We start from the raw sequence: 16,157 nt of genomic DNA on the forward strand, positions 1-16,157 counted from the left end.
ATCTGGATCAAATTACAATGGGACCACGCGGAAAGCAGGATTTTGATAGTTCTTTTTTTCTTTGAAACCAGCTTTCAAAGAAAAAAAGAACTATCAAAATCGGTTCCCCCAGTCGAAAGTTCTGAGGTAACAAACATAAAAAGAAATAAAAACATACCGACGAATTGACAACCTCCTCCTATTTTGAAGTCGGTTAAAAAGTAATGATAATCCTACAATCTAAATAGGCAATACTATTAGCCGTCGAGACACGAATGTCCACATCGTTGTACAGATAGGTCGGTCTAGTAGATTTATTTAATATAATCTAACTACACTAGGTCAGCTAGTTGTGGTCGAACATTAGGCCTCGTGCGAGTCGTAACGTACCAAAGTGAACGCGGAGCCATCACCTATATTTTTGAAACGAGAACTTCTTTTATCACGCTGAGCATTTCATTTTGTGAGTTTTTAATGAGACTGAGATACCACGCTCAGCTTTGTAACGCTCCTTCGGGTAAAGTCGGGACGAGTCGGCTAAGAGAGCGCAATCAGTCAGAGTAACTTATAAATAATAAACATTATTATAGTTTTTATATCTATCAATGTAGATATATATATATAATTGTAGATATTTTAGTACAAAAAAAAAATACGGGTTGTACTCCGGGAGTGCCAGCAGAAGTGAAAACTTGAACAGTCACGTTGTGCATGTTTGAATATTTTGCAATGGTTAGGGAATAATTCCGCACGAATTGCTTTTTTTCTCAGTATAAAAGTACTAGCATTTATGTGGTTAAATACGATATCGTACATAAAAATGAAAATTTATATTACATAAAGAATTCAACACTTCAGAACTAATACAAATTGTTTTACATTTAAAAGTTAATACTATAATTTTTGGTAGGTCACGTGTCCTGACGTGAGTTTAACATTTTATATCCATCCCAAGAAAAGTGCTCAACGCCGCTAAAGAAGTTTTCACTTCAAAAATGATTTTCATTATTACTTTATGAATATGCAACATAAAACCGTTTTTTAGTGAAAACAGGCAGAATTAGGTAATTAATTTAACAGTATTTTGATCTGAAATACTAATTAAATGCTAATTTTGCACGACACAGGACCTAGATCTTATGTTTAGCTAGCTTGTTTGTTCTTGTTGATAAACAAGACTTAAGTTGGTTTTCTAAAATCTGTCTACAGCACATACCACCTCGAAAACGAGATCTGGAAAGGTCTTGAAATGTCGGGTTAACTAAAATAAAAATAAAAATGTAAATACAAAATTACAATTACACGTGTTTTAATTCCTTAAAAAATGTTTTATTTAAATGTGTAACACTCGCGTAAATCAAAGAAAATACTAATATTTAGGTTTCTTCACTCAGTATATTCTTCATTCGTTAATACTAGAAAGATATACTTTCTACATTACATGGTACATTCATAACATAAGATTCCCCTGGACGTTGCCATAAATGTCACAGAAGCCTCGAGCACCTTTGCACCTCACCAAATGAAAGATCGATATTTTTCCCTTAACGTGATGAGTGTAAGTTAAATTTAATTCATGCGTCTCACACAAGCAAAGGTCACGTTTCCTCCGAAGCCACCTTAAATATAGGGTTATAAATTGTGTCTGTCTAATTGTTGGCCACATTAACCTCGACTACTGAAACCGTCGTTTAACGAACACAACTACATTTAACATTATAAGTGTTTAGATAAGAATAATGTCAGCTGTTCATGTTTCTGTGTTTGATTATATCTGCCAAATTAATTTGTCGTACCTTTAAGACTATTCTGTTATATATTCATATTAAATTTTAGAAGGTTTAAGTTATAAAGCCGCTATGCCAAGAAATCGCCAAAATAGAGCTTACTTGAAAGCTTTTCTTAACGCTTTTAAATAAGGCATTTATTTTTACAAATAATAATTATATGTCTACACAGTATGAGGAGAAAATTAATGTTTTCTCTGCATTTCTATCTTTAATAGACATTGAGAAAAAATCATTTAAATTTTTGTTGTTGAGCGAAGCAAAGCTGAGCGGAGCTCCCACCGGGTGATTCCAATTGATTTCTGTGTTAAATTGTTTCTCGGCCATTTCTGGACCAATTTCAAATTTTTTGAACTCATGTTACTGTCGAGACAGAATTTTGAATTTCGACTTGATTCAATTATTATAATTAAAAACAAACATGATTTACAAATTATTCTAAATTAGCACGCGCTATTTATATTTATTTAAAAATTGAGCCGATTGATCAAATCACAATTAGGTTTCATTGTAACACAGCTATCCTTTGATCATTTACGAATGTTCAGGATCTATTATAAGCATCAATAGTTTACCTCGCTTCGCTCAAATGTACGCCGCAGCGAAGCGTTACGACGAGCGACTGCGGCATCCTAGTATTATTTATATTGTATCTATTAGGTAATACTTTCCAAAAACTGAAGCTGTAATAATTTATTTGATTAAAAAGAGCCTTGTCACCGCTTTTTCGTTGAAGCTCAACTTTTTTGACTGAGATGTCGCCTGTAGCAATGACAATATAACCTCCATTAAACTTTTATTTTAAATACTCTGGCCTAAGATTTGATTCACAATTTCCCAAAGAGTTCTTTCTGACGTTAATAGCTTTAATGAGTTAAAAGTTATTCAGTCTCAAATAAATTACTTTTATGACTTTTAATTACGGTGGTTCTCTAATAACTTTTATTCCCTTTCGTCCTTGGGAGAGCAATTCTTAAGTACTCTAACAGGTAAATGAATAATTTACCAGTCGTTTAAAACACAATACTTTAAATCGTATTTACTTATGTTTCTTTTTTTTAAAACATTCTTGGTACAATAAATATTTAATAGAACTTCTAATACGGTTTGATTTGTTATTAATTATTTGTAGAGGTTCGATATTACTTTAACATATAACTTTATGAACAGTATTTGAGTGGAAATTGTTTCGATGAAATTATAAACAAATAATTACCACTTACGTGAGACATTATTAACTATATTTATTTAAAATGGCACTATGGGTCTTATTTCGAGATGCGTTTAATAATTCAGGTTTCCAAGTAGGTGGCAGAGACCATCCCTTGTTCTATTAAAATTAGTTAGCCGGTCGATATCAATGGCTTCCAGAATATTGCGCGACAACGTACTTATCGCAGGCCAATACTTTTACCTTATCCTAATATAATGTAAGGTGTCGGAGTTGAGGGCACGCTCTGCCACTGCCGAGGAGTTGCTGGCCATTTTGTGTATACTATGCTTCGTAGACGCCATGGCTCTCGATCCTTAGGTGATCGGAGAAGATTACTAATCTGCGTTAGGGGGAGAAAAATTGTCGATGGGAGTTGGGAGTCCATGATGATCAACCGTCCTCAATCCTCATTAGGTCTAGCTATATTAGTGGATACCGCACCTATCACGGGGAGTGTTAGGTAAGAGCGGTTTAACCTGATTCCTGCCGCCGAATTCCACCTTCGCACGACACGCCACAAGTTAAGGATATCATCCTCACCATCTAGATATGTGGCGGTCCTCCAAAGTGCGGTTTTCAAGGAGCTTTCTTCCACGTACTACAAAACTGTGGAATGAGCTTACTTGTGCGGTGTTTCCGGGACGATACGACATGGGTTCCTTCAAAAACATCGCGTACCTTCCTTAAAGTTGGTGTTGCAAGAGAATGTGGGTGGCGGTGACCACTTAACACCAGGTGACCCGTAAGATCGTTTGTCCTCCTTTTCAATAAAAAAATATACCTACAGAATAATTAACTTTAAATCTACTTTATACTCTGTGTGCTAATTGCAAGTTTTTTAATTACTATAACGAGGAAGGTCGTTAGTAAGCGATGTTACAACACTTTACCGAACGAACTTATAAAACATTTTAGTTTACAGCTTTTTAAATATTGTAAACGATTCCATCCCAGCCATCAAATATGTAACATTTGATTGGTAATGTATTCTCTTACAGCATTTCTCTAATAGGTAAAATTTGTATTGAGGTGAGTTAAAGTTTTTTTGTGGAAATACTGTATTTAAGAGTAGCTTGTAAAGGAATAAAAAGGTTACTTGCGGGATAATTAATTATTGTAGAAAAACCGTTGTTGCTTCGATGAATCTAGAACAGCTGATATATTATGAGCAGCAAATGCCCTGCAGATGATTTCATTATTGCAGGCGTGACGACTGATACGGCCTGCCGATTTAGGGCTATATTTCACCAGGACACCACGGTGGCGCAACCAGTCACGGCTACTAATAAAATGTATACAGCACTATAGAGAGTTACTCGTCTGGTGTCCTCTTGGCTCAGCAACAAATTTGGTGGCGCGACCAGCGAAGGCGTTATGACTCTAGTATCCAGTTTGGTTGCGCAACCAGCCGTGATGTACCAGTGAAATATAGCCCTTACTCAAAATAGTTCATGACTCCCAAGAGCACCTGCACGCCATTTACAAGGTATATTTTTGGCTAAGAGTGCAACTCTTTGTCTCGGGCGACTTGGACGTTTCATCACTTAGGACTCTAGATAAATCTCGCTTATCTCAGGATCCAATATAACACCAATGTGACCGGGATCATCTGATGTTACGGTACGCCAAAGTCTATCGAACTTGAACTAATGATAAGTGGGCTTAATATCAGAAGTTGTGTTACGAATAGCGAAACCAATAATTACTTTTGAATGACAAATGATTACATTATTGATGTTTTGTTATGAAATAAGGTACACGATATTCATCTTTATAACGTCTCACGTTTATTATTCAGAAAACAAAATTTCCTTTCAAATCTTTCCAATCAAAAATGCGAGCCATTCGCGTTGAGTAGAGCTCTTTGATTGCTGAACAAATTATGTTCCATCTATCGTAGGAGTTTCATCAAGTTGTTAATGGTTAGAAAAACTTAGACCGCGTTGAGTACACATTGCTGAAGACGTGATCTAATAAATATATTAAGCCTTAGTGAGCTTGTTGAGTGAGAGCAAATACGGGTTGGGGTCGCTCTCGTATGGTTCAATTTATAGTAGTTAAGAATGTAATGAATAATATGTTGCCAACTTTGATTTATATGTGGACTGTAATGGAACAGACTATATTACTCAGCCGGAATACGTCCACTGCTGGACCACGGCCTCTCCCAAAGATTTCCACGGTGATCGGTCCTTCGCTGTCCTGATCCAACGTATTCCGGCGATCTTGACCAGATCGTCGGTCCATCATGTGGAGAGCCTACCAACACTGTGTCTTCCGGTACGTGGATGCCATTCGAGGACTTTACTCCATCTGTCCGTCCGTCGAACTATGTGGCCTGCTCACTGCCACTTCAATGGGAGTCAATACATAGTTAGAAATCTCTTATATATATAGATACATAAATGTATAACACATCAATTTATCATTGTTTACGAGTCAGAATGTCGAATAAATTTCAGATATAAACCTCAGTCTTCACCTTTTTCGTCGTTACACTCTTGTGGTGGTCATCACGAAGTGAAATCCTTTGGGGAGATGTGATTCCCTCACGAGAATTCGCCACTTTTCCCTGCTGCCGACAGTCTGGTTCACAATGGACCGCCCACAGCAGACTTAATTTGGTTGGTCCATCGCATGGGTGACCTTCCCCGCCCTCTGGTGCCCTCCACTTTGCTCTGCACGACAAGACGCTCAATGCGCTCACTCTCGCGCCGGAAGACGTGTCCGAAGAACTTAAGAATGCGACCATGTATTAACACCGAAAGGCGTTGTTTTATGCCAAGTTCCTGGAGAATGGAGGTGGTTGGTGCGAAACCCGGTCCATGAAACTCTCAGCATTCTCCTCCAGCACCACATCTCCAGAGCATCAATTTTCTTTTTCTCGGATTGTCGCAACGTCCACGTCTCTGCAGCATACAAAAATATGGGAATAACACACATAAACCTCATAACCCCTAGTAAATGAGATGCTCATTAATTTGTTTGTGTTGCAGGGTGTCTGTGCCCGGGTACGCAGGTGGTCTGTCTGCGTCGCTAGCGGGGGGTGCGGGAGGCGCTGCGTGGGAGCGACTGGGTGCCGAGCTGGTGCTGTCGGGGCTGGTCTCCGCCACGTACTTCGCGGCCATGGAGCGTCGCTGGACAGGCGCTGCACCAGCGTTGCTCGGAGCTGCCTACTGCGCCGCTAGCTTCGTCTCGGTAACTACCTCATTACTATAATAGTACCTTACATTAAAATAATACTGGAAACCGCGAAACTAATTGTGAAATAGTGAGAAAAACCACCTGAACCAATTTGGACTACAAACAAATCAAATCAAAAATAGTTATAGGTAGATTGCATTAATTGAAATATGTCATTTTTCATACAGCTCGTTGAATGCAGATTTCCTCAGACAAGAACCAGCATGAAACTCTCGAAGGGTTGCTCTTTTCAAAACAGAATGGTATTATAAGTTCTTATTTTCAATTTAATTTTACAAATCATATTTTCAATTACAATATATGCAAAGTGATGCAAAAAATACACAAACGCCAATTACTAAATGCTTTACACGAGTAAGTCAAAAAAGTAATTAATTAATAAGTAAAAACATAGTTATAGTTCTTGACTACATACTTAAAGTACAATACAGTAGATGCATCAATCCCCACATAACGTAAAATTACTTAAATAATAAAATTAAATAAACATTAAATAAAATTAACAACCAAACAAGGGCCGGATTAAGTGTCGCCGGCAGTGCAGCTTCATCAGGTCACTTCCTATTTGCTTTCATATAGTCCACTTTCGCCAGAAAACCTATGAACTACGGCTGTTTTGCTCAGCTGACAATGGTCTTCACACTTTTTTGCGCGGTTTCTTCTCTCTTAGAGTGCCATTATAGAGTAGGCAGATATAAACTGTTTTTTCTTTGTTTACTACATAATAAAAGATTAATTTAATTAAATCACTGTCAAATATTGTAACTATAGTCGTAATATCTGTTTTTTGGTTGCTTCGGAGATGGTTTCCGAGTTGAAATAAATATTAGTAAGGTACATAATATTATCTGTAGTTGATTTCTTGTAGTTATGAGTATGTAAGTAATGTACTTGTAGCCGATTGTTACTTTCTATAGATATTAATAATTATATAAAGGTATAGAATTTAATGTTAAGATTATATTTATTTTGTAAAAAAATAAAATAAGGCGTAAACTAAGATAATGCATTGAGGTCAAACCTCTGTGGTTTATACAAGGTATGTTATTTGTTCACATTTTGTAAAATATGTATTTCGATAAATAAATAAAAAATCTGTTCAAAAAGAACATTTATTAAGTTCAATAATGTGTACAGACCTACGTGAGATGTACCGTGGCACAAATTAGTGATTTCTTAGCCCCGTGTCTTATATTATACTCGTAGTTCTCCATTGTTCTTAAAGTCTTTGTATAAATAGACGAGGCATTGATACGGTACATCTGCGCTTATTGGCGACGTCTCCTGGCTATAGAGAAGTTCTTTATATCTCCACAATAGCTGGTACCTGCCTTTTGTTGGTGAATCCTTAGCGGACAGATGCTCACGCGAACAATGCGCTAGGGATTGGCCATTGCGACATTCTCGATACAATGTGTAATGTTGAGAAACGTTGTCCTTACCTGCTCTTTGTATCGAAATATTACGTATTTTTAACCTACTTTAAAAAAAGAGCAGGATCTCAATTTGTCGATGGTGAAGTGGGGAATGAAACATGTTATCTCTCGATATCCTTTTTATTAGTTTTCTTGTTTAATTTTTTTTTATGAAAATAAGGGACGAGACGAGCAGGACATTCAGCTGATGGTAATTAACTAATTTGTACGCCCTACTCATTAGAACGTAGTGCCGCTCAGGATTCTTGAAAAGCCCAAATATTCTTAGCGGCAGTACAATTGCGCTCGTCACCTTGAGACATAAGTTGTTAGGTCTCATTTGCCCAGTAATTTCACTAGCTACGGCGCCCTTCAGAACGAAACACAGTAATGTTTACACATTACTGCTTCACGGCAGAAATAGGTGCCGTTGTGGTACCCATAATCTAGCCGGCATCCTGTGCAAAGAAGCCTCCCACATTAGTTTTCTTGTTTTAAATACGTTTAATTACGTTAGTTTTTTGTTTCTTGAATTGATAGGTACGTGTTCACAATACCTATTCGTAAGTTAGATTTTAAAACTGATATTATAAGACAACTAAGTAGTTGGAATAAGAAATTCATAAAATTTTAAGGTTAGGACATAGACCAATTAAAATTATGATTTGGACAGTATGTTATGTAAAGGCGAAAGGAAAGTTCAGTTTATACGGACTCAAACCAACTTTAGTTTCAATAACATAATGTAGTTTCTATTAGAAATAAAAATAAAGGCCTCTTATAAATATTTATTTGTTTATTTAATGGATCACGAACATAAGAATCTAGAAAAATATTGTTTAAATTAGTAAATTACGTATTATTTATATTAATAACAGTTCAATGAATGCAATATTCCAACCAATTTATCATTCAAGACTTTTATAAATACTTACTTTTATATTCTGAGGCTGTAGATAGGTCACACTTTATGAGCTTTAATTTAAAGTTGTTAAGACTGTCAAAATTAATGTCGATATTTGGACTTTTTTTTGTATAGGTAGTCATTATATCGATGAAAATGATGCCACAGGTGAATCACGTTCTAGATTGGTTTTACAGATACTTGGCTTAAACAAATCACATAGATGTCGGGGTATTCTGGCAGGAAATTTAAATTCAAGTAACAGTTGTTTTTCTAATAAGCATAATTTGTAAAATATATTTTGTCTCCACGCGCTGAAACATTTGCCTGCCATACGTTTAACCAGCCGTATTTTTATTTACCGTGTTGTATGCATAATGTAGTGTCCTTATCTTTTAGGGCCGTAACTTAGATTGTATCAAATCTAAACATTTTTGAAGTTATACTTCTTTAGCCGCGTTATCAAAAAATGATGAGACTTGCGTGCATACATAAGTACACACACACTTTTTTTATCATTATTTTCTTTCTGTTTTGATACTTATGTATATTTAAATAAACGGCTGACTGAGTGGCTAAAGCACTTGAGCGTATTCCAAGACGCGTGGATTCGTATCCGTAATATAATATAGTAGGTCAATTTAATAATTTAAAGCCGTTTGGTGTTGACACTTGGCCCGTGGGGCCCAAGAATGTACAAAGTACTATCTTCGCGCCTCAATAAGGCTACTGGCAACCCAAGCGCTGGCAGCTATTTCGGTTAACGGATCAGCCTTGCTATCCAACGTGGAAATGCTGCCAGTATTCTTGATACGCTTCCAAGTAATGATAGTTTCGATTCTATGTAGTCATAGTATTGTAAATATAGTTATAAGATTTGTTTTGTTTGAATAAAGTATTATTTATAATTTAAATACCTAATATGGTGTGGCCTGGATAACATTTGAATATGGCTTCCGCGATGCAGCCGCAGCTTACGGCCATTGTATTGCCGTGGAGTAATTGCCGTGCTTTCATTGAAGATAGTTTTTGTCGCTCTGTCGTTTCCGCCCCAGTATAAACTTTAAATATTGCGTAAAATTTGCAGATATTAGTTAAAATGATACTTACGGGTATTGTATTATGGACGTGTTTCGTGTGAACTTGTATTGGTAATTGTCTCTTTGAATATCGGGTTGATCGGGATCTCTTCTGGTTAACAAGAGGACAGACTGTTTGCTATAGCGAGACGCTGTGGCATCTCGGGGTTCCCTTTGATATCAAAAGCTTACAAGCGAGCGCTATAAATACACATAACAAGTATTAAGGTTACATAGTTTAATCATAGACTTGTGTATATCCTATATATCCTATACTAGCTGTCCCGACAGACATTGTTTATTATTATTTAGTTTATTACAATAGAATGTATTATTATGCTATCGTGTCTTACTAACTCGACTTAACCGAGTAGTAGGCATAACAAGTTTACGTTAACACTTAACATAATATGATTTATAAACGATGAAAATTTTCGCATTTTTAATATTACCTACACATCTTTATATATAAATAAAATTGGAGTGTCTGTTTGTAATATTGAAATAACCGTTTTTTACTACTTGTATAAAATACATACGGTATAACATTTTTTACAATTTTTGTCTGTCTGGCTGTCTATTTGTTCCAGCTAATCTCTGAAATGGCTCGATCGATTTTGACGCGACTTTTATTAGCAGGTAGCTGATGAATTAAGGAGTAACTTAGGCTACGTTTGTTTTAGAAATAATCTTTTATTGTAGACATATAAAGTAATGTTGCAATATTCAAGAAACTGTTAACTCTATAAATAATTTATGTGGCAAAATTGCGTTCACTGCTACGCAATATAATACACAATTCATTCGCTATTAAAAGATATTTAGAAAAACATATCTTTGTTCTATTCTCATTGTTATAAAAGTGCTTTTGTAAGCATATTGTCTGTGACTGCACTAATAACTTTGATACAATTAATTGTTTGTTGTCTCAGTGAGGACGCCTCTACTTTCTTGTCTCAACTATTCCATTGCACAACTAATGTAGAATATACAATAAATTATATATAATATAAACAATATTCAATAACATAATGTAGTTTCTCACGACGAGTAAAAAAAGAAGGACTCCGTGCCGTGATATTAGCATGTGAAGCACCGTTATGCTAGTGTGTGTGCGGTTACGGGGGACACTAGTTACACAATTTTTTATCCCTTAAATAATCATATATGGTCACAAATACTTATAAAGTATCGTTTTTACACTTTTTCACAACGCACGACGGCATTTTTAAAATATTTTATTGAGACGCAAACTGATCTGTCACAGACGATGACAATTCTCATAATGGCCGCCTATCGGCCTGTAGTAGTGTAAGTGTGTGCGTGGGGCTATGTATTTACACGTTAATCGGCTTGTTTTGGTGCTACACTGTTGTGTAAGGTGACACGGAGTCCTTATTTTTTACTAGTCCGTGGCTTGAATATGAAAATATATCAACAATTTTAATGACTTGAATAATATGACCTAATAATTATCCATGCTTTTTGACTGATCACATGAGACACAAATCATGATCCTGCCATATCATGATTTGTGTAACTGCGTCGAAATGTCAACTACGGATTGTATAAAAGTTGAAAATCATTAATCTTAGAAAATGTATAGGTCTAGATAGATTCTCTTGCTGTTAGACAACCGATAAAAAGAGACCAGGAATATTAGATTTGTGTATGCGATTTGTACGACACTTTGGATTAGTGTGCTTGGATTAGGTACTGAAAATAGAGGTTAATTCAAAATTAATTTTCGATGTTTTCACATCTAGTCTATCTAGACGTATAAATGATTTAAGTCATAAATAATCAATGGTTTACAGATGCCTTCACTAAACCCAGCAAGGTCGCTGGGACCATCGTTCGTGCTATCACGCTGGGAGAGTCACTGGGTCTGCTGGGTCGGCGGGCTGGGTGGAGGTGTCGCCAGCGGGCTGCTTCACGAATGGGCCTCACGGAAACCTCGAGGAAATTCCACGAGGGCATCATCGCCGCGAGACCTGGACGACTTAGACAAGCCGGCGTTCCCGAGCCACCACTACCGCCATGCTTCCACGTACTGCTCGGCCACCGCGCCTCGACCGGGTCCTGAGACCAGCGAGCCTCTGTACTCCGGCAGCAAGTCGCTGTACTGCCGGTCACCACCGCCAGCCAGGCACACGCTGCACAGGTCTGACGGAACCTCCTGTCAAATGTAATTCATGTCGGACGATACGTAACGTACCTTTCACTATTGAGATTGCTAGACCAATAGAACTAAATAGAATCTTATCTTTCATATATACCAGTGAAAGCTGTATTGACAACTCTTATGACTGTTCCGAATGATATATTCAATCCGTAAAGACTAATATAAATATAATATAAATACCATCTGAATGTGTGGCGGTCTTCCGTAGTGCGATTTTGAAGGAGCTTTCCTCCCGTACGAGTACTACAAAGCTGTGGAATGAACTTCCTTTTGCAGGGTTTCCGGGACGATACGACATGGGTACCTTCAAAAAAGCGCGTACACCTTCCTTAAGGACCGGCAACGGTCTTGTGATTCCTCTGGTGTTGCAAGAGAATGTGGTCGGCAGTGATCACTTAACACCCGTACGCTCGTATGTCCTCCTTTTCAATATCATCATTCATCAAGACTAGAGAAATAGCCACCCTCTTCGAATAAATAATTTAGTACGCCTTACATCATTTTCAGCAAACGTCTGGGATATGATTAGGTACAAAATATAATAAAGATCTCGGTCAACTGTTGTACGTTCTAATTGAAGAACTTGGGAACAGTCGTAAGAATAATTACAGAATAGAAAATAGATCGAATTAGACTTGTAACAACTTGTTTATCATCGTTTTCTGTTTAGATTTTGATATTCGGATGTGTGAAAAGAAATACCTAAACATTTGATTTAATTTATGTTGTAATTAGTTAGTTTTACATTAACTTGCATGATCGAATCAAAATTAAAATAAATTTATAGAATTGTTACAGAAACGGATGCTATAGTCTGTTTACGGAAAAAATCTTATTCATATTTAGTTGTTCACTATCCATCTAGTTATTATTAGTAGATACAAAGTAGCTCTCACAAAATAGGTCTTTAGCTATAAACATTAGAGTAAAAAATAGTAGAAATAAGTAGAATAATAATAATATATAAGTACCAGATAAGAAGTCCGGTCATAAGTACAGTTAAAGGTTGAAATAATTCTGGCAATTTAAAAAAAATATTTATTGGAATCATGGAATAAAAAAAAATCAAATGACCACCATTGGCTTTGATAATTTGCAGAATTGGTAAAATACTCTTTTACGGATTTATCAAGTATTCTTATACTTTCGTCTAATTAAAGAGGTATTCAAAAACTGACCAATAATTTTAGTTGAAAAGGTTCAGATCTCTTAAAACGTCGGGCTAACTAAAATAATAATAAAAATGTAACTTTTACGCAAAAATCTAATATAAAAGCACAGTAACAATTACCCGCGTTTTAATCCTCTACAAGTGTTTTATTTAATTAGGTGAGGGCATCCAGCTCTTATCTTTTTATTCGGATTTTATCCACAACGTTGCTTCAAATCGAAATCCTCTTACGAGCTAGGCTTGGATATCTCGAATCTTGTGATCGGTAATTATAGTCTTGTAGAAAGACCATGACCCATATAAAAATGTTTATAGAGCAATCTCTATAAAAAGAGAATCAAAAGATCTTGAATCATGATTCAAGATCTTTTGATTCTCTTGTCCTGAAGTCTAATAATTTTTTACCAAAATGACAAACAATGACTGAAGCAATCAGTAGCAATAAAGAGACAGCTGTAGTTTTCCGACCACTTGTTTTTATATTGCTTGTTGTAAAAATATTTTATCAATTAAGGCTGGGGACCGAGCCAACGGCCTTTAGGAATCGAGCGGAGCTAAGTTACCTCTCTCGCACAATATCACCATAGTTTTAATTCAGAATTAGAAGCATTTTTGATTAATTACATACATAATACAATTTTATTAACAAAACTATGTCATGTTAAATAGTATTGGTGTACAATTAATAAATTTTGTACAATTTTTATCTAGATTGAATGATTAGCATGGCTGCAACTGTAAAAGTTAGGGGTATTTTGGAGATTTTTCGCACTGTCTATAAAAATTAGATAAGAAATGAAGTAATGAGATTTCTTGTCATGTAATATTTGTATAAAAATATTAGCTTTATATAAATCGTCAACAAATAGTTTCAATTATACGCTATTTGTCGATTTCTTGGGATACAGCGCCTTAAGACGATATTTCTAAGCCTCTCACGTTTACCAGGAGAGCAATCTCAAATCCACTCTTTTTAATTGTACGAATTGATTTAACAATAACAAACACTGAGCCTTAGATCTTGTTTAATGATACGCGAAGGAGTTGTAACAAGAATCTTTATTTCTCTTGAAAAATTTCCTGTTTCTTTATAGGGTTCAGTGGCTTGACAGTATTTATAATTCTATCGACCTGATCTTTTATGTTCTTCGACAGAGGAAGGAAGTATTTTATTAAATTAAATTTGTAACCAAAATTAATGAACGATGCGGGACTAAACGATTTCTTTAAATTTGAAAGAACGCCGTCTCAAGTCAATTTCCTAATATTAAAACTATATTATATAAATATTATATTAATTGCTTATTTTGATAATTATAATAAACAATTATTGGGGTTGAGCAGGTTATCAACTGTAATGGAGATCCTGTAGATAAAGCCACAACCTGAGAATTGAAAAAGACCAAGATTTACGAACGCTACGTCACTCGAATGATTTGCTCACTTGAAAGAGCGCTCGGACGGAACTCGAGAGGCGCGGCTTCTAGTTCCGCATCGTTCATAAATTTTCGTTACAAATTTAACTTTATTAATCCCAGAAGTGAGGAATATCCTGTGGACGTACTAACGTTACACGATAATTGGCTAATTAATACCAAGCTTTCGATGTATCTTGAGAGTGATTACCGGCTTTGTGCAGGGAAATCACTGCAATAATTCAGAATTATTGAAATGAACTAAATTAAAAAAATCATCTTTAACACGACATTTCATTTTGTAATTAAATATATAATAACATAAAATAACTCGATAAATGAAAAATAGTGTGAAAGGATCGAAGTAATAAATGCAAAATTTAAATTCAATAATAATAAAATCAGTTCTTAAACTATAACAGTATTTATGGCTCGACTGGGATGTGGTATAGTAATGGTATGTAAATTAAATGACTGAATACTTGATGTATGTGTGATATTCAAAGTAATGTTAACATTAATGCATATTAGCCATATAATTTATACTTTCCTAGAACGGTGGTATTATTTGTAATTTAATTGCCTAAACACATGATCGGATTTGGTAAGGCCGGACTATCGGACGGTCCGGTGGATGCCTCGCATCAATTGGTCCGCCGGCTGTCGTCCGGACGGTAAGATCCGGCTTCCACCAAATCGGAGCGGAGAGGAGACGAGAGGAGACTAGCCGCAAAGCTGTCGGGTTATTTCCACCAAAGCAGAGAGGAGATATGAGCTCTGCATAGTGAAGATGTGAGCTGTGAGAGCTCGAAATCAGTTAACTGATAACAATGCAAGGGACACGTCATGTTATAAAAGTTATATTTTAATTTAAATTAAAAAAAAATGAGACATCTCGTCTCCTCTCCACTTGATCCATTTCCACCGAAGCTAAGCGGAGAGGAGATGTGGAAATAACGAAGTTTGATTGGTTATCAAAACGCATCATCTCTCCTCTCCGCCTTGGTGGAAACCGGGCCTCAACAAAATAATTATGTGCGATGGACCAATATGGTCCGCTACAAGACCAAGTACTCACCAAATCCGATCATGTATTTATAGCTGATAGTCTAAAATATAATAATTGTGACAGGTCCCAGTCGGTATACAGCAAGAGTAGTGGCGCAGGCGGTGCGGGGGGTGCAGGTGTCACGACCCTGGCTCCGGCGCAGAGCCTGTTGCTGCGGCCACCGCACTCCGTCAACCAGAACGTGCACAACGCGCAGCGGGAGCCACTGTACCCTGCCGCCAACGGGATCCGACCGGGACCAGCTGGTGAGTTACTCACCACAGTTCAAATTCAAGTATCTTATACCTTTAAACGAGCAATTCTTGTGTATATATATAATCTGAATCTCAGAAACGGTTCCAACGATTTTCATAAAATTTGGTATACAGGGGATTACGGAAGTGATAAATCGATCTAGTCTTCAATTTAAAAAAATGTAGTTTTATCCGTGTTTTAATGAGAAACTTCTACAATAACATTAGAATTCAAGGTAAATTTCGCTTTATACAAGACTATAATGGCTCAGATTGGACATTGCGTTATCCGAAACGCAGAAGACCCCGGTTCGAATCCAGATATCCTATTAGTTTTTTTGTTTAAGTTTTATACATCCTTAAAAATCCGAGCAAGGTTCGGTCGTTCCAAAACGAATACCTCAGACCTGAGAAGAATGGGTGCAACAAACTCAGTGGGCTTTTTTTTCATCAAAAATATATGTCTACAAAGTAATATTGTACCATTAAACTTATTATTTAAT

General features: G+C 36.3%; 2 protein-coding genes across 2 annotated transcripts in view; both read left to right on the forward strand.

Annotated features, from left to right (window-relative positions):
• The window catches only part of LOC126968644 (beta-arrestin-1), a 294,282-nt gene that overhangs the window by 129,208 nt on the left and 148,917 nt on the right, over positions 1 to 16,157 (forward strand). The gene's annotated exons all lie outside the window — the stretch shown is intronic.
• Positions 1 to 16,157, forward strand: part of LOC126968642 (neurogenic protein big brain) — a 98,392-nt gene that overhangs the window by 77,744 nt on the left and 4,491 nt on the right. Inside the window, exons 3-5 of the mRNA XM_050813662.1 lie at positions 5,976 to 6,177; positions 11,399 to 11,745; positions 15,485 to 15,666. Coding sequence (XP_050669619.1) covers positions 5,976 to 6,177; positions 11,399 to 11,745; positions 15,485 to 15,666 — 731 coding nt within the window. The remainder of the gene's footprint in view (positions 1 to 5,975; positions 6,178 to 11,398; positions 11,746 to 15,484; positions 15,667 to 16,157) is intronic.

This window comes from Leptidea sinapis, chromosome 16, assembly GCF_905404315.1.
Source record: "Leptidea sinapis chromosome 16, ilLepSina1.1, whole genome shotgun sequence".
Classification (NCBI taxonomy): Eukaryota; Metazoa; Arthropoda; class Insecta; order Lepidoptera; family Pieridae; genus Leptidea; species Leptidea sinapis.